At 38.3% G+C, this 23038-nt stretch overlaps 1 protein-coding gene across 3 annotated transcripts in view; it reads right to left on the bottom strand.

The window, feature by feature from the left end:
• The window catches only part of PTPRQ (protein tyrosine phosphatase receptor type Q), a 451882-nt gene that overhangs the window by 94749 nt on the left and 334095 nt on the right, over positions 1-23038 (bottom strand). For all 3 annotated transcript variants that reach the window (XM_082257134.1, XM_082257133.1, XM_082257132.1), the window contains exons 47-52: positions 19349-19535; positions 15397-15641; positions 13689-13755; positions 10252-10410; positions 4935-5145; positions 3238-3311 (exon numbers count right to left, since the gene is read on the bottom strand). In XM_082257134.1, the coding sequence (XP_082113260.1) occupies positions 3238-3311; positions 4935-5145; positions 10252-10410; positions 13689-13755; positions 15397-15641; positions 19349-19535 (943 nt within the window). The remainder of the gene's footprint in view (positions 1-3237; positions 3312-4934; positions 5146-10251; positions 10411-13688; positions 13756-15396; positions 15642-19348; positions 19536-23038) is intronic.

The following is a 23038-nucleotide window of genomic DNA, read 5'->3' on the forward strand; positions in this document are numbered from 1 at the left end:
CTTAGCATCTACTAAAGTTAATCTCATTAAGCAATCATTTTACTGGATAAAAAGTACACTAAACAAGTGTTACTGGGTACAAGTAGAGAGAAGCTCAGGCAATTCACCCTGAGAAATGAGCCTCTCTCCAAGAAAAAATTACCTCTTGCCCTTTGAAAACTAGAAAATATTTTTGCAATGAAGGTACTTGAGGGACTACTCCATCCAGAGGATTTTTATCACTTGGCCTTTTCATATCAAGAAAACTGACCCATGGGCAGTATTTAGTGTACTGCTTTAAAAACTGAATGAACCAGATTATCACTTAAAGGACTGCCATGCAAACATGACCTTTACCCAGAAGTCCTTTCTGATTTATTAGTAAAATGGTTGTAAAGCATCTAATGAATACAACATTGGCACTCATTCCTTTACCGGCAATGAGATTTAAAATCTTGTTACATAACCACTAAAATGTCTTTGATGTATTTAAAGCCTCTGTAAAATATGCTTGAACTACGCAGTAGCTCTCTAGCGGCATTAACACAGAGTAAAACTACACAGCAAACTGTGTCATTGTGTGTCACAATGAATACATGTGTCTTTAATGACTCAATATGTTTTTCTTTCCCCTGAAGTATCATGTGCTAATTATGTGCAGTACTTACTTATGTATTTATTTTTATCATTCACACTCATTTGGTAGCTCCTCTGAGAACTCCATTGAGGAGTCACATAAACATTAGACTGGGGTGTCAGTCCCCACAAAAGCTACAGCTGAATTTCTCATCACCATGCTCAGGCACAAAGCTGAGGCTTCAGTGAGTGCTTTTATATATTGAGACTTTTGGAATAATAGGAAACATTTATCATTTTCAATCTTTTATTTTTTTTATAAGCATGTGAGGCTACAGCTCGAGTCAGCTAGAGTTGGCTGGATTTCAGATTTCAGCTAATTGCCACATCTGGACACAGCAGCACTCTTTGCTATGGCTGCAAACACACTGGACAAATACCTGTGTCCAGTCTGTATGTGGCCAAAAACACCATTCCTGAACACAAATGGGGTTGATTTACTAAAGGCAAATAGACTGTGCACTTTGCTCCAGAGCTTAGTAAATGGGCAGAACCTCTGCTGACTGCTTTGAATTGCTACACAGTAGATGTGCTTTACTGCTATTTCTCACAAAAAAAGTTTGTGAGTTGGCTGACCCATTAGAAGCAGTGCACTCTATGCGGTTGATTTACTAAAGGCAAATAAGCTGTTCACTTTGCAAGGGAAATTGAACTTTGCAAGGGAATTTGCCCCAGAGTTGAGTAAATTAGATGAAAATCAATTAAATTCCATAATGCAATTTATCCATAAAGAAGTAAAAACGCTGTTTTTTTTATTTTTCATGCACATGATTGGGTATTCTTTACAAAATGAACTACATTCCCTGGGGAAAATTCCATTGCAAAGTGAACAACCTATTTTCCTTTAGTAAATCAAACCCTTTGAGTGTCTGATATCTTATCTCTGCTGTACAGTTGTGACTCAAGCCAGCCATAGATGGTTCACATCTTGGCCAGTTCAGCTGGGACCGGCTGGGATGTGAACCATGTATGGGCAGGCTAATTGCACCCAAGTCGATCTATTGACCTCCATAATGCAATCCATCCATAAAGAAGTAAAAATGCTGTTTTTTTCATGCAGATGATTGGGTATTCTTTGCAAAATGAAATTTCACTACATTCACTAAGCCCTGGGGAAAATTCCATTGCAAATTGAACAACCTATTTGTCTTTAGTAAATCAGCCCCTTTCAGTGGCTGATATCTTATCTCTGCTTTACAGTTGTGACTCAAGCCAGCCATATATGGTTCACATTTCGGCCAGTTCAGCAGGGACCAGCCGAGATTCGAACCATCTATGGGCAGGCTAATTTTACCCAGGTCGATCCATCAATCGACTTGAGTAAAACTATCCGGATGTTGGATTCTTCATGCAATTATTGCCAGTGGTAATAGTCCTTAGCAATAATCACTGTGTGTTCCCCTAGCAGGGACAGCTCCCCCCCCCCCCCCCGGCTGGGAGAACAACCTGTGGTTGCAAGAAAGAAAATCCCACCATCTATGGCCAGCTTAAGAAAGACTGATTGCAGATTTCCCTGCAGGTATATTGACCCTCAGCTGACCTTCTTCTAAGCTGTATGAAGCTAATTTGAAATGATTGTGCATTTCCATAGACATGTATGGGGGGCAAATAAGTTCTGATGTGAACAAATGCCTATGTTTACAGGCATTATTTAAAATACATTTCAGAATCTATTCCACATGCATTCGGGGCAGATGAACAATTTGTGGAGTTTGAGGTGCCAGCTTCTAACTTTGCAGACGTTTGCCGAAAATTGAATATTTGTTTCTGTTACATCTGTGTGTTGAAAGTAGTGGGGTTTTAGCACAGAGAGAAGGTAATTTAGCTGGACAACTATTTCTGCATCCTATGCAAAGTGCCCCTAAATTGCAGCATAAAGGAATTGCTAAATAAGATAACCCATGACCATTTGCATTAAGAGAATGTTTCTCTGACAATAAAGCGGTATTAAGCCCAAAACCAAAAATGTTATATATTGCAGGTTACCAATCATCAGATGTGGTGGCTGCATTAGTTTTCTTTTTTTAACCTTTTTCCTCTGTGTTTTCACCTAGTGATCTGGCCAGTAACACACCTCCTGTATCATGTGCCCCCACTCAGCACAGGGGGTACTGCAGACAGCAGTATTGTTAGTCGGGGGGGGGGGTAATGTACTAGCAGTTTTATATACACTAACAAAATGAAGCCAAGCTCCAGCTCACACTTTATAGTTAGTTTTTTTGGAATAAAGGTTTTATGTCAGTAAATAAAAGCTGATCATTGTAAAGACTGGTGCCAGTGTTAAAGGGTTGGTCTAATCATTGTAAACGGATGCAACTGACTGTAAACTGATGCAACTGGGAGAGAGTTTGTTCTTTTGAAAAAGACAACAGACTTACTGGCTGGAACACCAAATGAAAATAGAAGAAAGAAAGCCTAAAAAAGAAAACGAATGCAACCATCACATTTAAGAATTGGTAAGCTGCAATATATTACTTTATTACTGTTGGGTTTAATACTGCTTTAAACAACAATTTATTCCAGAACTCTATAAAAGATTTACGTTTGCTAGACACAATCTATACTTTTTCATATTTTCCAAGCTGGAACAAACATAAGCTATGTCATATATAGTATTCTTACCTAATGTTTTTATAGGAATAGAATAATTAGAGTCTGTATACTGTCCTTTAAAATTTGTAGCTCTAAATTTAAATCTATGGGAGGAAAAAGCAGAATGTTAATAAGAGTGGTAACAAATGATCCATAAATATATAGACTAGTGGAACGGCATTCCACCCAGCACTGAATTAGCAGAATTGATACCAAACCAATATAAAATATTTCTGCTGGCCTTTTTTAACACTGTTAGGACCAGGGAATTTTTGTTCTTTTTTTTCTCAGTAAATAATGTTTCACCTTTTCAGTCTATTCTAACATAGTATGAACCATCTTTAGGAAAAACATTCATTTGTTAGCAGACCTGTATGGGATGTTACAATTTTTGGCGGCAGCAGAAATCTTAGGCCCAAGAAATAAAATACAGCTCAATAAAGATGGCATTGATGCATATTATGTTGCTTTATATCACTATGGATGTTGACTATCTAGACTGGCCAACATTAGTTGTGTCTGTATGATAGATATGTTAAAGAACAGAATACTTAAGCTTGAGCCTGAGTTGGGTCTGTATGTACAGTATAAGGCTGGTAGCAATAGCTGAGCAGATGTACGATTGTTGGACTGTACAGTCAGGGAAACCTCATGAAAGAAGAAAATGGTCGCACACCACCATGGAATCCAAAGAAGAAAAGTTCTTTATTCACATAAGTGGTACAAGGTACAGCAGGGTAGGGTAAGAACTTTTCTTCATTGGATTCCGTGGTGGTGTGTGATCATTTTCTTCTTTCATGCTTCTCCTGGTGGCGAGCCGAGGTTCAGCACCCACCTTGAATCAAGGACTTTGACTAGCCTGAGCAGTGTTATCTCTCTTGATTGTTCAGGGAAACCACATTTAAGGGCTTCTGATCATTTGTGAATAAACAGACAACAGGGCATACATGTAACTAGTGAAATATACAACATTACCATGGGAATATCTGACTGCCGTTGGCCGAATATGCGACATATCAGTAGACATTTTGCTGCTGGCCTTAATTCAGGGAAACACTGAAATATTCTATCCCATGCAAAAGGTTGTGAACTATATGTGAAATGTTGTAGTTATTGAAATCTATTAGATGAAAGAATTTTGGTACCACTGCCCTGAAATAGGCTTTATATATTCATCAGTGTGACTATATAGAATGCATAATGGCGCGGAACTATCTATCACATCCAACCCAATTGTTGTGGGTGAGCAGCCGTGCTGATGTGGCTAGATAGGAAGCTAATAATTGGAACACAATGGGATGGGGAAGTTCCCCAGGGATGTTTCACTGAAGAGGTGTTAAGTTATCAATCCTTCACTAATTCACATGCGGTGAAGCTACTTTTAAAGACTGTCTTTATTTACCAAAGCAGCTGCTTTTTAATGAATGAGTCAATTAGCTTCTGCAGGCTGGATTTTCGCTGCTCCTAAAAGTCCTTCCAAAAATTACATTTAACAAATATATACAGTACTGTATACTGTCCTCCTAATTTAATACAATTCCTAAATCATCTATATGTTTCTTATAAGGCAAACATTCTGCATTGAATAATTTATTAACGTAAGCAACCATAAAAAAAAAAAAAAAATGGTTGGATACCTTTAAATCAAACAAATAAATTGCAAGACAGCTCAATAGAATTATTGTCAAAAAATAATATGTTGGTATATCATTACTATATAAACATACATATATTGTTTTCTTGGCTTTAGGGGTCCATTACAAAACTCCTGTAGCAAGCAGGTATTGTCAGCTCCAATGACATATACTTCCTGCTTGCTGAAGAAACGGTTTGCCCCATCAGGACATGGTGGATTTGGAAAGCCTTCATTTGTAAAATATGGTCTTGGTTTTTGGAAATAGGCTTCATGCCACTTGGTGATATTCCCATCATGTTGAGCTGTAATGTAAAGCACACAGGAATGTCAGATGAGTTCATAAAACAAATAACTGAATGCACCAAGAGAATATTTTAATCGCAAAGAACTATGTGACACGTGCTAAAACATTATAGGGATTTCGCTCTACAGTGGAAAACCACCCTGGTGGTCTTAATGTTATATAGCTGGCCAACTTCCAATGATAAAAATCACAGCAATTACACTGTAGAAATGCACATCATAACACGTGAATCTCTGTTTTTTTAATATATATAAGTGTATGTTATACACATAGATTTCACATGTAGTACTAGATATTTATTTACAGCCCTAATTGATAGAAAATGTAAAAATTACAACTTTTGTCAGCTTTGTGCTTCTGTTTATGACCTTATTGTGTTTCAGTCCTTTTTCCTATTCTCGTGACACCAAAAAGAGTATTGGGGGTGAACTTATTTCACTTTGACTGCAAGATGTAAACATGAAAAAACCTAATAGCATAAAAGCATTTTTTTGCAGTAATAGTCTACATTGAAGAGATTTTTCATCACTTCTTGCCCACATAACACCCATTAGGACAGGGTGTGCAGGTAAATCTCCCCATAGGTCTATTAGGCAGTAATAAAAATTGACTGTTCTAAACCTTATCCAAATAAAAAGGCTGGGTCTGGAGTGAGTTTTACATTTTGATAATTTTAATAATGCACTAATGTGCAAAGATTTTGCTTTTTGAAACCAATACTAAGAGCAGGACATGACTGCATACAAACACAACAGAAATAGAGTGCCACTAGATAGATATTACAAAGCTTAGTCCTGTTCTGGGAGTTATGTACGCAATGCAATGGCAGTGTAGTGTTCTATTAAATCTGAAAGTAAACAAATTCTTGCAGTGTGTAAACCAGGAATATGATATTACATTCAGACATCAGCTGCCAAACAGGTGAAAAGTTCTGTCACCAATGACACTACTGCTTATATGTACTGTACATTGGCCAGGGGAAACAGTAGGCTATTTGGTGAAAATCGCTTCTACCTGGCAGCACCAGGCAGGGTTGCTAAACTCTTTAAGTGAAATTTACTGACATGACACAAAAAAGTGACTGAGAGACCTAATTGTTTTGTTTTGTTTTTTTTTCCAGAAAAAGAGTTAATTGTGATAGCGACAGGACACAAACAAATTACTGACAGAGCCAAAATTTTACACAGTTCGAAAAGTTAGCCAAAATCACAGTTTTCAGTGCAAATATCAATATTTAAGCTACAAGTGTGTAGCTAGTGCAAATAGCAAAGCACTTAAGGTATAAGAAAAGGCAAAATAACATACTTCTCTTTTTACATGAAGGTCAGGTTAATATAACGACTCTTCGAACCCTGATATAAAGGGGAAATCAGATGTAAAGGCGAATGCTGCAGACTATGATGTAAAGGAGAGTGCTGCAAACTCTGATGTGAAGGGGAACTCTGAGGACACTGATTTAAGGGGGGATGCTGCTGGGAACTCTGGTGTGGGGGGGGGGGGCTCTGGTGACCACAGACTACCCTCCACAGAGTGAACACACAGAGGTAGGGGGTTACTAATATGAGGGGGAACTTTTTTATCAGTGTCTCCCTTCTTTTAGTGTTTTCACTCCAGCTCCCTTACATCAGTAACAACCCCCACAAACTTTGTGTGGCCTGGCTGGAGCTGTCACTGAACTGCCTCCTCCATAAGACTGCTAGGGGGAGGGCACTGAAGGCAGGCTCAGATAGACCACAGCCCTCCTCTGCTTCTTGATCCTCAATCTGGACTCCTCCCCCATCCCGGAGCTCCTGCTCCTGCCACTGACGACAGGCTCAGTCAGACCACAGTCTGGGTCCTCCTCTGCTTATTGATCCTCCATTCTGGTCTTCACTCCTCCCCTATTTCAATGCTCCCAGCTCCACCTCCTACAATTAGTAACAAGGCGCCAAATGACAAAATAACGTCATTGAGCAGGCACCCACCCCAGCCCTGCCCAGGCCCTCCTGAGCCTTTCCCAAGCCTGCCCAAATCTGTCTAGCTTCAGAACTGCTCATACACAGTTCAAAAACCAGCCTGCAGTCAAATTTTTAATGGGCAGCTGCCGTCTGTATTGGGCATTTATGGACAGTGTAAAAATCAGGCGATATTTACAAACTGTTCATAAATGTAAGGATGGTTGACAACCCTGACACTAGGGCTGTTGGTTCAAATTCCAAGCATGGCACTACCTACATGGAGTTTGCATGTTCTGCCTGCGTGGGTTTCTTCCCACACTCCAAAGACATACTGGTAGATTAATTGGCTCCTGTCTGAATTGGCCTTTGTATGTATAAATGTGAGTTAGGGATCTTAGATTGTTGGCTCCCTGAGGGCATGGACTCATGTGAACGTACAATACATACATGTTAAAGTGGTGGGTAAATTGTCAGTGCTATATAAATCCCTGTAGTAATAAAAATAATAATAATAATAATAACAATGACATATTAGCAAGTCCCTGATTGTAACATAGAACTGGCAAATACCAAGCATCAGACTTCTAGAATACACTGTCTACAGAGTATTAGCTTACGTTCTCATATAAAACACAGAGGCATATTTAAATCAGAAATACTGCTCTTGCCATTTATTAAATGCTGGAAAATACGCCAGGACACCTCCACTTACCCAAGCAAAGTTAACCTAGATACAGTATGTACATAGCACTTATGGACAGGTACTGTTATTTTCGGTAAAGATAGAGGCAAAGATACCAGTACATGTGAGCTTCTGATAGTAAGAAACAATATTAAGACTTCCAAATTATTATTTAGGCTATATCTGCATTCCTACTCCAAAGACATGCTGGTAGGTTATTTGCTCATGAATAGAAATTGGCCCTATTATGTGTATGTATTCAAGTGAGTTTGGGACCTTAGATTGCAAGCTCCTTGAGGGCAGTGACTGATGTGAATGTACAATATATAGGTAAAGCGCTGCATAAATTGCAGCCCTATAAAGGTACCTGAAATAAATAAATAAATAAATAAATAAATAATTGCATTTCTTTATGTGATATAGTAGCAGTAGGAGGCATTTTAAACATATTTTAAGCAAAGGGGGTTTTGTTTGAATGCACTGCACGGTATAAGAGAGACAGAAGTTCCAATAAAGTTACTATGGCCAATCAATAACAAAGGTATATAGCATATTAACTGCATATTTTGTGATAGCCCAACACATTTCTCAAATCCGTGGTCATTTGGATAAAAATCAGTAGGGAGTTGAGTTCTCAGTTACAATTTATCACAAAACCATGACCTGTATTCCTCAATGGTAAAACAGAGGGCAAGTTTAAGTTTTTAGAGATTAACACATTTTTGCTTGTTTTTCTTAATTGCTAAGGGATTCTGATATTTCAGAATGATTTACAGGCTCCCAAGTGATAAGCTTAGAATTTCAAGAGAGTGAATTTTTATGTAACAGCTTGAATGCATTTGCATTGCTGAATTTAGTTACAAATGTCCAGAAGAGACAGAAGAGGGAAATAAAATAAGAAAAAAGTTAGGCTTTGGGCCTCTTCCTTACCCTGCTCCCAACAAGTACCGAAGACATTTACAGCACTGGACCCTAATCACCCCAACTAATTTGGACTTTTTTCTTCGGACTAGTAGGATTTATTTTATAAGCATATAAATTTTGAAGGCTCCAATTGTATTTTAGGGGAGAACTGACCTTTAACCGATTAGAGATATAGTGGAATATCTCTTTCACCAATTACAAGTACTACTGTGGCATGCAAATGCTTGTATTGTTCATCTAGCAGCTCTTGTAATACCAGGTTATTGCAAGTAAAGCTTAGATCAGTTGCAAAGTTCATGCAATGTATTACCAGTTCTGGTTTTGCTTTCTTTGTTCAGATTGAAAATATAATCACTTAACATGAACACAAACATTTAAAGTAGAGAATTTACTGACCCAAAGGCATCATATTTATTTTGCTTCACTTTTTCACCTTCTAGGTCACTATCTCAATATTATTTTAGTACCAGGGCAATATAGCTGGATGTCAGCTAATGCGAGGTCATGGGACTTTGGAAACAGATAGATCCCTTCAATTCAAAATTAAAAGATGATTGTCAAACTGGACAGAAACCTAATACAAACCCAAAGTCAAGGCTCCAATGAATCCCAGAGAAGACTAAATCACCTTACAATTAGGGATGGATTTCTTATTAAGCATATGCAAACACTAGCCCTGGGGCCTAAAGTATATTATTGGAAGCATCAGAAATGATAAATATGTGAGTTAATTGACTGATAACTTAATTATTAATAATTAAGAAAGATCATAGCTTATTGTTTCATATTGGATAAGAGCCCCAAAGAGTTTAGGTACTTTTCTGACTAAAAAGCATCATAATAAGGTTTGGGTAAATAACCTTTGCCAATTATTGATGGTTTTTACCATGCCTTATTGAATATGTCTCATTTTATCACTATCACTATAAACTGTTACAGGCAATCCCCTTATTTTAGTACAGGGATAGGCAATTTGTCTAGCAAAATATGATTTGCACATTTATGGATTTGACTTGGAACATACACATTTGACCCCTGAATACATATGGGAAAGGCAGCTAAACTGCAGTTTGAATCACTTTTCAATAAGAGTGTTTTCCTAATTTCATTCTCAGTTCCTATTTTGGAAGCATTCTATTGGCTTTATAGCAGCAGTGTAGCCATAATAGCAAATATGTATTGAGCTTCTTTATTTCCTTCTCGAGCTTATGACTGCTGACTAACTATATTGACTTATCTTTATTTTAGTAAAAAGTTTGCTTCTGCTGTGTTTAGCAAAACATTTTTAAGCTTGGCGCACTGGACGCCTCTATTCACTTCTGCCTTTTTAACCTATTTTCATGAGACACAGTTAGCTAGCAGCTGGAAACATCTGGAGCTTGTGAGTTCCAAATATCAGTCATCGGCCAAAGTTCCAAAAACTATAATTACGGGACCTTGAAAACTTCAACCACAAAGCAGCATAGCTTATTACATGCAAGCATTTAGTCTAGCTGTATTATTTTTTTTTTTTGTAGTCAGAAATGTGTAAATAGAGTAAAGTGAGGAAACAGTTTCTTACCTCCACTTTCTGAAACAAGAATTTGAATTTTTTTAATTGGCCCGTTAACATCACTGAAGTAGCATATTGGCATTTTAACAGTAATGGTAGTTGATGTAGCCACAACACTCCCGCTTGAGTCATAAATGGGCACAGGTTTCATTATGGGATGAGGAGGTTCTGTCAGTAAAAAAAAAAAAAAAAAAAGCAATGATCTACTTTAAAATAATAAATACAATGTGCAATTTTTGAAGGAAGCATACATCTGGCTGTAATGTTTTAAAATCTTTTTACACTTGTAAAATTGACCATGAATCCAAATGTGAAAGTACTGTATATCCAAACCCAAAAACAATAATGTAATATACTGCAACCTACCAATCTTTAGATGTGGTGGCTGTATTACTTTATTTTTTTGGCTCTTTACCCTTTATTTTTCTATGGTAATCAGTAATACTCCCTGTCTCAGGTTGACAGCATTTAAGGCTGAGAAGTGTCCGGTTAAACAGGAACTCACTCTGTGTATACCACTGTCTGTTCAACTGTTAAACGGTCCTGCTGGGAAAACAGCATTTAATCAGTGCTTGCAGCCAATGGTTGCAGCACTGATCTGTGCATTCTGACAGAGGAGGAGTTCCCCCTATATGAATACAATAGTGCAGAGGGAGGGATCTGTGCATTCACATGACTTATGTGGATGCAGGGATCTGTGTGTTTTTTTTTCTTTCATTCCACCCAGTGTTTTAACAAAAGAAAAAACTCCTTGTGCATTTCCTTCTTTACTAATTTTACTATATCTATTGAGGAATAACATTGTCACTCTATGACAGGGAGTATGTTTGAACTACAGAATACCTCCTCCTCACTTCATCTCCACAACATGGAAGGGGGGGGGCAGTATTTCCCAGGGGTCACCTGAGCAGGGCTGATAATTCTCTAACGTGAAAAGGAAATGAAAGCTTGGCAGGGAGAACAGTTTTTTTTTTTTTTTTGCAGTTGTCAGACAGATATAACAAAAGGCTTCCAATGGTATATTTCACAAACTGAAACTGAAAAAGTAAAGAGGTTATTAGGGTTTGCATACACTTTGACAGTTTTGCTGGCAGGGTTGGATGGATCAAGAGTAAAAAGTGCTGTCTCTTTGAGCTACTTGATCCAATATCTAAATATATGTGCTTTTTATCTGTAATGGAATTGGCTCACAGTTCAGACTGTCTGATTATCCATTTCTGTGAGGAAGCTAGGGGAAATTAACAAAGAGTGGTGCAAGCAAAATACCTGCTTCTACACTTAAAATAGAGCAAAAATGAGCACAAGCCCCCTTACAATGGTGCTTAGATAATTCTCTTGTATGTGGCAAAAGTAAAAAAGGACTGGAAGGAGGTTGGATCATCATTTATTTCCAATAAAGGTAAGTATTTCTGCCCTTCTGTTATTTTTTTCTTTATCTACAGCCAGATTGTTAACATACTATAGCTTTAATATTTGCATATGGTGCTGTCATAATGTACGGTATATCTAAGTATATATGACTTTACTAAAGCTCTATTCACTTTACCACAACACACAAAACTGCTTATGAATGGCATTGTAACGAATCTTGATTTGGACTACAACACACATTAATTTCTATGCACCACAACATTCAGACATGAACTATCTGTGTGTTGTGATTGGCTGCAGTAAAAAAAATTATGCAGATCAATCAAAGCCTGCATGGTGGTGTGTTGGCAGCTTGCTCAAAAAATGGGCAGCTTTACCCCACAGCACATAAGTGATGTACTCCAATGCAGCAGAAATATCTGAGTTGGCACTTAGGATGGCTATAGATGAGTTCTTTTTTTTTTTTTGTGTGTGCAATCAGCGGGTTAAACGAGATAAAGTTAACCAATTTCCCCAACTAGACATCCGGGGTTGATGGGGGAATCCTCCCCACTGTGTCATTGTATTTTGACAGTGGAGAGACTATCCTGCCATCAAAATACACAGAACAGTGAGGGCAGATGAACAGAAGTCAATCAGTTCAACCACAGCAGCTGAACATGGATTGAAATTCGTCTTGTCCCTGCTGAACGATCCACATATGTCCAGCTTTAGTCATTTTATTTTTACAGATCAATGTCCTCAAAAAAAAAGAAAAAAACAGGTCTGGCTCTGCATATTGGAGCCCTCTGCCTTATTTATTCAACATTTGCTAGATAAGAATTCTCTAATTCAAATCTGCTCTGGAAAAAACACTTATTGTGGAATATAAGTTTGATTCTGATTGATTTTTATTTAGAAGAGCTGGATAAACAATGTTGACTGTGTCTTAAGAGGCTCATAGACAATATAGGGAATCTATCAGGGGAAACAGGGAAAATTAGCTAATAATATACTTAGGCTACTGTCACATAGTAACAGTACATAGTTAGCCAGGTTGAAAAAAGACATCTGGTTTCACCAGTCAAAAAAAAAAAAAAAAAATCAAAAGTCAGATGGGCAGTGTTGTATTAGAGATCTACAAATCACTAGTGTCAGTAATGCTGCTAACAATTTAAATACAACAGTTGCTGGCAACAGTGCTAAAGCAGCAATTCATGCGACATTCCATAGAGATGCATTAAGAGTGGTTTTGCCACTGATACAAAACACTGCTGAATCTTGCTGAGTTAGGGCAATAGAGAAATTAATTACTGAAAAAAATTTGAGAGTTACCAATCCCACAGAAAATCATTATTCATTTCTTAGTAAGAAATTTATATTACAAACTGATGGGGGGCTGTTACTGCACTTATTTCCCTCTAAATGGTCACTGCCCAATCCTACCAAGTTTGGTCTCAAATGTGATGTGTGCAGGTACCTTCAGACCTTAGCTAACACTGAGATGTCAGCAGAAAATATCTGTCAGCTGGGTTGAATTTTGCTAGCCAAGAGATTAGTTTTTCTCCAAAATGGGAGAGTCTGTTGAGTGACAGGCTCAAAATAAGAACATATCAACTATTAATTTGTGCCATGATTACATACTTTGCAACTGCACTGAAAGCCTCCCCTGCCCAATTTAAAAACCTCACCAATTTCACATTAATCCCCCATAACTATTCCCATACATTGCTAAAGCCTCCATTACTTGTAAGCCATAACAATCCAGCCTGTAAATTCAAACTGGGGGAAACTGTGAGGACTGGTTTCTATAATTGTTACAGAGCTTGCAGAAATTAATAATGTTACTAAAATAAATGTATTAATCTGCAAAATATTTTTATATACATTTAATATATATATTTTAAAATACCTAAAAAAGGTTCAGCTTTAGAATTAGCTGCCCTTTAGTCAGTTGATCCCTTGCCTAAAAATATTTTTCCTAAAAATTAAAGTGATATCACATTTTAGCATTTTAGCTTTTGGGAATGATTACATATTCGTGCTTCATCTGAAATATGTGATCACTAATCAAACAGTGAAACGGTTAATGGTACCTTTTACATCCGTAGTAATTCTCATTTGGATTTTCGGTCCTGCTCCAGCACCATTGACTGCATATATCTAAAATGTAAACATGAAAATAATTTAAAATATTCAAGTCTGTAAACATAAATTCAAAATGCACTATCCACATGATTTTCATATAATACAAAAAGTGCTTGTCAAAAATCAATATGTAGCACCCTCCTACTCAGGTGCTAGGTAAGAGAGTGTAGTTTTGGCTCTCTCTGCTTACCAGAAGAGCAGCAGGCAAAATATTTGTGCACTCTGCTTATCAGGGAGCAGGATTGGTAGCTAGGTCTACTTAGTGTGCCCTGTGTGTGATTCATCTGGTCTCAGGGAGTGTCCCCAGCTGATCCATGGGGGAGGCACATTGGATGATGGAGGAAACCTGACCAATGACACACAGGCTTTTGGTACTGTCCCAGGGGGTTGGCACAGACAGTGGTGCATTATGGGACAGGGTATAAAAAGCCACGGGCACATGAGGTAGAGGTCTTTGGGCGGGAAGCCAGGTCCCAGAAGGAGGGTGGCGGCAGCCTTCTCTTCTGCAGCAGTTGGTGGTGGTCATAGGCAGTCAGCCTAGTGTACCAAGGGTGTGAGGCTGAACCCATTGGGGCAATGGAGAATCTGTAAAAACAGTGTCGTGAGTACAGAGGAACTTGCCCAGGGGTCTGCCCAGGAAGGGGACCACTCCGGAGTGTAGAGTCAGTGGACAGGTGTCAGCTACCCCAGAGAGAAAGGGGGTACTAGGGGAGTGCCCTGAAGAGAAATATTATAGGAACACTTACCTCATCTTTATTCAAGTGGCAGGATGAAGTAGCGGCCTTGCCACATTCTCAAGTTAAAAGTCCTCAGCATTGTGAATAGTTAACAGTTGGAGTATCCCACTCTTCCCTTCTCCCATCCCAATTTAAATAAAACCACAAAAACAACAACCCCTGGACTGATCTTTGACTGAGCCAAGAACTTAAAGTGTTAAGTTTTCTGCAAACAGTTGCTACGGGTAACCCAGGGGAATCCCTAAAGTCTAATATCCAGCAGTCCTCTAGGGGGCAGTGCTACATATATTAACAGAGAAGTCAAGATGGGGGTGTACATTTCAAGTTAGGTGCAGTAGAGCAATGACCTGGATTGTGTTACAACACATTAACCAGACTATTAGGCATATTTAAAAAGCAGTGAATGTGACAAATATTCATCATAGGTGAATCTTTCTGGATATTAACAGCCTGTGAAAGTTTGGTGAATGTCACATTCGCTATTTTATAAGTATTGCCTGAATTATTTTACAAGCATACTGTATATCCACTCTGAGGCCAAACTTCTAATAACATTTATAAATGTGAAATGTGAACATCACTATATTATTTAGACAGTCCGCATAAAATGTATTTTTATTAAAAGTTTAAAGTAAAAATGCTCTGAGAGAAGTACAGAGGTCACTAATGCTAATCTCTGAAAATGCTAGCTGCCTGGCTGGCTGATTTCTAGCTTTCATACTTACTAGGTTCTTGACCAGAAACAAGTGTGCAGATTGGAAAGTCAAAATTCCTCATCAGCATGCTTGTTCTGGGTCAGTAGCTCTGGAACTATTAAAGTAAGGGGGTCTGCTTGAAAGCCAAGCAGCATTTTCAGAAGGATGTGTCAGAAACACAGTTCCCTATAATGATTACTGTACTATTATCAATAAGTCCTTACACTTATATTATATGTATAGCCGCCTTTAAGTCCTTCAATAACAGCAGTTACAGATGCGTCATCTCGTCTAACGATACTTAGATTGCGTATTTGGGTCTTTGTTGGATCATCTTCTTTGTATACAAGTGCTTGAAACATTTGAATTTTTCCATTAGGCTCTGCTGGTGGAATGAAGGTCATCTGAACTTTGGTCACTTCATTTGGTATCTTTTCAATTGTTATGTTCTTAGGAGAATCGTTTGGCACTAAAACAGAATAGTAACACAGTCATCACTGTACTATAATATTTAACTACTAAAACAAATATAACACATATCCATTTTTATGATGCACAGCATAATGTTGGCACTCAATAAAAAAAAAAAAAAAAAAAAAAAAAGGGCACAAAACCTTGTGCATTACCTTTAAAAGAATTTATTAGAATATATAAATGCCAAAAACTTAAAAGGGTTGTAAAGTCAGAAGATTTTTTATCTTAATGCATATGCATTAAGATAAAAAGCCTTTTGTGTGTAGCAGCCGCCCCAGCCCCTAACCCCTAATACTTACCTAAGCCCATCTCTATCCAGCGATGTCCATTAGTCCCTCGGCCGTATGACACTCTCCCTCCTAACTGACTGAGACACAGCTGCGGTGTCGTTGGCTATCAATCAAATTCAGTTAGCCAATCAGGAGAGAGAGGGGTGGGGCCGAACCACAGCTACATGTCTGAATGGACACACGGAGCTGCAGCTCGGCTTGGGTGCCCCCATAGCAAGCTGCTTGCTGTGGGGGCATTCGACAGGAGAGAGGGGCCAGGAGCAGCAAAGAGGGACCCGAGAAGAGAGGGATCCAGGCTGCCCTGTGCAAAACCAACTGCACAGAGGAGGGAAGTGTAATATGTTTTTTTTTTTTTTTTTCTTTTTTTAAACGAGACTTTACAATCACTTTAATGACATGAAAACAAGTTAGCACATTGATTCAAGCTCTGGGGAAGAGGATCTCACCCTTGAAACACACCAGATCATTTGCCTGCTAGGGAGTGAGGTCCAGTGCACAAAGACCACTTGCATCTTGTTTCTGATGCCAGATTTGGAGTCTTTGTACCTCTTGAGGTCTTTAGCCTTTTTGGCTCTTGTGGGTATGTGTTGGCATTTATATTATCCAATAAACTCTTTTAAAGGTAATGCACAAGGTTTAGCTTTCTTTTTTTGTTTCTTATTGTTCTCTATGGAGCTTTACCCAGTCTAAAGAGGACTGCATACCTGAGGATAAACAGTGATTGAAGCAGATTACCATTCCTACTTTATGTGTACAGTGGAGGACAATCACTGTGACATATAACGCTGATGTATATGCAGTATTCTGTTTCTCTAATGAAAAGTGAATAACTCCCCCTTTAACCCCCAATGAGGAGGAAAGGTCGGTAGAAAATACCGGTAGTTAGTACAGCAGAATTTTTAAAAGAATAGACACAATGTCACAATATACATTATTTATATAAAAAAGAGTGTTTTATTTTTGGAAATTACCTTTTTTTTTTTTAATAATGTATATTGTTACATTGGGTAAGATTTACTACAACTGGAGCATTCGGAATCTGGTGCAGCTCTGCATGATAGCCAATCAGCTTCTAACTTCAGCCTGTTCAATTAAGCTTTGACAATAAAACCTGGAAGCTGATTGGTTTCTTGCAGAGCTGCACTAGATTTTGCACTCTCTAGTTTTGGTAAATCCCCCCTATTGTGTCTATTTTTTTTTTTTTTTTTTTAATTCTGCTGTATTAATAAAAGTTATCTTGTCAATTTTAGACATCTGTGGTATTCATGCCTTACACAAATGAACCCCCCATATTTTCTCCCGACCTTGCCTCCTCATTGGGGGTTAAGGGGGGAGTTCTTCACTTTTCATTACGTTAATTCTGGGGGGCAGTGTCCAGGCATTATATTCCCTGTTTCTTTACACAGAATCATCCTCCTATTTTCCCATTTTGATCTATTTCTCGAATGTTAGCTTTCATTTACATCCAAATGATTTTGTGTGAGTTTTTAAGTCTATTTGAACTGCTAATACATTATTGGCAATAGAGATGGTAACACTTCAGCATTGAGTGTAGAGATAGGCTTTTCAACAGTTTAATATTTACTTTACATGACAAAATACAATTGACACATCCTAGTGACATTTATTTTTGAGAATTAAACACTTTTAGAAGATAAAATAAGTAGCAGTGTTTACAAAAGCCCATCCATCTTTGTTAATCAAGCCTATTGTGTGAATATATTCTATAGGCTGTGATGGTGAATTATGCTACAGATAAAACCTTTTTTTAACATTACTCATGCTCTGAAAACTTTTGCTAATTTTTATCAGTATATCTTTTTGTTTTGAATAGGATGTAGGTGTGTTAAAAACCTTGTAAGGTTATAACAGCTGTTTGTTTTCCCACTGGGAATGTTCACCCTCTCAACAGAACTTAACTCCTCAGTGGGACCAATGACCAGGAATCTAAAATGTTGAAGAGTATAGAAAATCCCTCAAATTGGACACCTGCTGCAGTGACAACTGTCTGAGAGGGGATTTCTCTGTAGGGTCCTTTTACACTGGGTGGACCGTATTTTCCTCCGCTCAGGCACTTTTTTCTTTACACGGACACGGATGACGCTCTGGAGTGTCCGTTCCGTATGTACGTTTTTCATCCCATCCATTTGCGGATGATAAACGGAGATAATGTATGTCAATGGGATTGCGGATATCAGCGGATGACACCGCTGACATCCGTTTTTGCATCCGTTACGTTTTTTTAAACGGAAGAAAAATAGGGTTCTCTTCCGTTCCAAAAAATGGAACTGATCGGAAAGGACGCAAATTGGATGTCAGCAGATCGTCATCTGCTGACATCTGCAATCCCATTGACATGCATTATGTCCTTTTTTCATCCGCAATCGGATGGGATGAAAAGCGGACATACGGACCGCCTGTGTGAAAGGACCCTTGCTTTGAAGAAGTTTCCTCAAATAGCTTGTTGGGTCTCTAGAATAGAAAGTGACATAAGATATCAAAAATAAAAACTTGACATGGAGTTAATTATTCTCTACCATTCAAAACTATTAAACATATCTATTTTGTTATGGAGAGTTCACCATGAGTACTTGGAACATCCTTATTATTACAAGAAAACTTTGAATCCAAGGTGTGCTGACATAGGGATAGGATACTTGGAGGGTAGTTGTTGTTCCTGGGAAAAAATATTGTGATTTTTTTTCCAAAAAGAGTGGGTTTTGTCTCAAAAGATGTGAAGATGAAATGAGTATAGCAGCTTGAAGACAATGGTTCCAGAGGTTTCTGCTTTTATAGGTTTTTTTTGTTATGAAAGAGCACTCATATGAATATATATATATATTTATATATATATATATATAAAAGCCATATTTTTTGGGTACATAAGGGTGAATGGTCAATGCAAAAGAGATATGGCTTAAAGTATAACTAAAGGCAAAACTTTTTTTTTTTTAGTGTTGGATAGAGTGGAAAGGAATTAAAACCCCTGTCAGTTTTTATTACTGTCTGTGCCCCCATTAAGAGTAAAAGAAAATCACAGATTTTGGGTTGTCCCCAGAAAAGTAATAGAGGGGAAATCTTCCAATAGGGACACTAGTTCTGGTAACCTGGGGGTCCCAAGGAATTCCTTTAATTTGCAAGGATTTCCTTTCACTTCCTGTTTGGCTATGGGACAGGAATTTAAGTGAAATCTCTGCAATGGTACACAGATGGTGAAAAAAAAATCTGACAGGGGTTATAACCCTCCCATACTCTATCCAAAATGAAAAAAAAAATGTGCCTATAGTTCTACTTTAACTATTATCCATCTGAAATATATGTAATAATAAAGAATAAACCAAGTACATCAGAAGTATGCAATTATCAAAGGTGTTGTGGAAGCTGTCCTCATAAAGGGAAAGAGAAGACATACCTGCCTCAAGAGTGGTAGCAATCACCGCATCACTGGATTTCCCATCCATGAAAGCTGATTCTAGATCTCCAGTAAAGGCTGTAACTATTATAGAGTAGCTTGTAAATGGCTTCAAACCTGTCACCTCAATGCTTTTACTTTCATTACTCCACCGTACAAACTCTTTGCTATAGTCTGCACCACTGACCTGTAATCAAATACGTTTTTGTTACTTGTGGTACAGTACATAACATATAATCAGTGCATGGAATGGAGAAGCTTTTTGTATGCACTCATAATGTGGAACAATAGGGAAATTTGCAAAATGTGTCAATATACATGGTATATGAAACTCTTCTGTTAATAAGCCCAACCCCCACCTCCACTCTACAACTAACATATGCTGACTCTTCATTACGTTCATATCAACCCACAAACCATTCAAACTGAGCCAGTGTTGCAAGCAGATTTGACCCTAAAATAAAGTTGGCCTGCTTCTCATAAGGGCAACTTGATGCCAAGCGAACAAAATGTGATGTGCTGTTTTCTCCTAATGGAAAGCAAAGACACTAAAATTCATCCCAAGTGCTGTCAGTGAGGTTAATTTATTCACCAGGTTGCAGTTTTGGCATGAGGCATGACCAGAAGAGATACTAAGCCAGAAGCACTGCATTAGATGGACAGATGTGGCTGCTACCACATAGATACATAATTGTAAATTTCACAGAAAAACATGGTTTGGTAAATCAGGGGCGCCCAACCGGTGACAACCTACTGCTCTGGGATGCAGGTTCAGCAAGCCCAGATCGCGGGTTGCCGACGCTCCATTCCAGAGCATCAGTGTTGTGGATGGACTGCTAGAAGAATCAAGCGGCTGTGGAGGGAGCAGAGCCATATAAGCTGATGCTTTCTCTAAAGTGCCTGCTCCTGTTCCAGATGGAGTGATACCAAAAGCATTCCACCTGGGATGGCAACATTTTCTACAGCCAGCGATTTCTGCAGATGGAAGGTCAGTTTATGAAAATCACAATTTGGGCATCATAACAAAGGATATAATATCAGAGTTTTGCAGAGTTTGGGCATATAGGAACAATCATTTTGAAATGTTTATTTGGCAGCATTTACACTGATTCGCAGGTGCAGCATAGTGCACCAGCAGGTTAGCTGCGCTGTATCATAGACTTATATTATATCCTGAATGCAGGGGTTTTGGTGCATTTTCAGAAACTGCACCACACCTGCAAGATATAATAGAAGTGTATGGCAAAGGGTAGCTAACTCGCAGTAAACTGCAGCACATTAGTGTGGAAGCAACCTAAAGCCTAGTACACATGGGCCAAATAGAGGTGAACGGAGGGTCTGATCAGGTCCATCTGAAAAATGGAAAGGTGGACCCATTTTTTTTTCCAGGTCGAATCAGAATGGAGGCAGGCGGGTGTAAACAGACACAAGTCTGTTGCTCCATAGAGGTGAATGGAGGGTCTGATCAAGTTTGCCTCAAAAATGGACATGTGAAAGGGGCCTACAAGCCTAGAACACACACATTTTTTTATTTTCATTCAAACTAGCAGGGATGAAAAAAAAAAAAAACTGACAGCTTCAGAGGAGACGCTGTACTAACCATGCGTTGTCAGTACAGCGATCTCCCCTGCTGTGCTATTGTGTTCTGACGGGGGATGGCCCCCCGGCTAGAACACTCTGGTCAGCGCTCTCAGCCATTGGCTGAGATCACTGATCTGGAACCGATTGAACCAGCTGACATTCGGCCCGTGTGTACTGCAGCTGATTGTAAAGAAGTCAACCATTCTGCCAGGTTCTGTTGATGGGTCATGACTGAACAAGGTTTGTCAATCAACTGCATATCAGCTCTCTCAGCCAAGGGGATGTACTATCATTGCATAGTTAGTACAGCGGGTTCCTCTGAAGCTGTCAGTTTTTTTTTTTTTGTTCAGCCATGCTGGGTTGAACAAAAAAAAAAAAAATCCAATAGTGTGTACTAGGCTGTAGGCCCCTTTCATACAATCAGTCCGATTGGGTCTGCCTGTCCTTTTTTCAGGCGGAACCTCCATTATCTTCTATAGAGCGGCAAATGTAAACGGACTTGTGTCCGTTAACACCCTCCTGCCTTAAATTTGATCCAACCCGGAAAAAAAAACTGAAGCGGATTAATTTCCCTCCATATAGCCAGATCGAATCAGAGGTCCCATAGAGCAGAGCTATTCAAAATAAAACAATTGAAATACTAAATCACTTCATTTCATTGTGGCCAATGACTGGTTACCAAATCACGTAAGTGGGCCATGCTCTTCAAAAGATTAAACAGATTTACATTAAGTTGATCTCTTTCATATGTTTTCCCTTTTCAGGTATTGCTGGTTTGCTAGGCAGCCATGTACACGTTTTCACCAAATAAAAAATCATTTATATCTATATTGATAAAACTGAGGTAAATATATGCTATGATCTAATATAACTGCTTTAAATTCTTTCTGAAAAAATACCTGTATGTAGAATATTTTTAAGATAACAGCATATATAGTAATAGACTGTGCTGCATTAAGGATGGCTATACCACCCAAATAGGGTAATGCAGTCAAGGCCGTCTTGCATTTATGTATGTGGGAGGTATGTCAGAATGGTAAAATAGAAATCACTCTAACTGCTGTAAACACATCCCATATTCCCCTGTAGGTCTCTGTTTTTACAATATTGTTTCAATGTGTATTTTTATAAGTAGATTAGGTGGTTGTACAGTAGTTTTCCTCTGGGGGGAAAGTGTGTATTAAGTGCAGCTGCTAAGGTATTAAGTTTGTTCTTCCTTGACAGATGTGCTGTATTATCCCAAGTCCCATCCAGTCTTTTCTGTGCTTTTTGATGTACTAAACAGACACTGCCTTTAATCTGATGTCTTGTAGTGTCAACCTTCTTATTATAATTACAACCAAAATGTTATGTTTGTAATATTCGCAGTCAGGTCCTGCAGGAGATCAATCTTAAATAATTATCTTCTATGATAAAAAAATAAAAATAAAACTGCCTGTGGTCTACTTATTAAATGAAAAACAGTTTGTGTTAAAACCAAGCTCTAATCCTGATTTATGGTTTCCTGTAAAATACTAAACAAATCCCTAAAGCTGTTGACCTGAGAATGTAGGTGCTAATAAGTATGTAATGGTGTATTGTGCAGAATGAGTATGGAATCCGGGATCTTAAAAGGTGCATTGCTCCCCAGAGTACCCCTGGAGACACGCTGCTTCTTTTCTGCAGCCAGATACACTGCCCTCATCATGTTCTACATCACAACCAAGTTGATTTACCAAAGGACTTGAGAATGCTCACACAGTAAAATGTGTGAAGATTTATCCAATCATGTGAAAAGAAAATCCCGTTATACCTACTTTAACTGCATATTTGAACTGAATATTCGCACAATTTACTGTGTGAAAATTCTTTAGTAAATCAGCCTCATTGTGTTTACTGTATATAGCCATAATCATTAAAGTGATATTAAATCAACAGTTTTTTAAGCACTATAAAATCAGTTGCTGAATATTTTAATTCTTGACTGTAGACCAACAGTTTTTTAAGAACTATAAAATCAGTTGCTGAATATGCAGCTTTTTTATTTTTTAATTCTTGACTATATTTCAGTTTAGGCTGGTGTCATGACGCTACCCCGAGTTTCTTGTTTCAGGGTGGCGCCTTTCTCTT

This window comes from Pelophylax lessonae (genome assembly GCF_965119305.1).
Source record: "Pelophylax lessonae genome assembly, chromosome: 4".
NCBI classification, from domain to species: domain Eukaryota; kingdom Metazoa; phylum Chordata; class Amphibia; order Anura; family Ranidae; genus Pelophylax; species Pelophylax lessonae.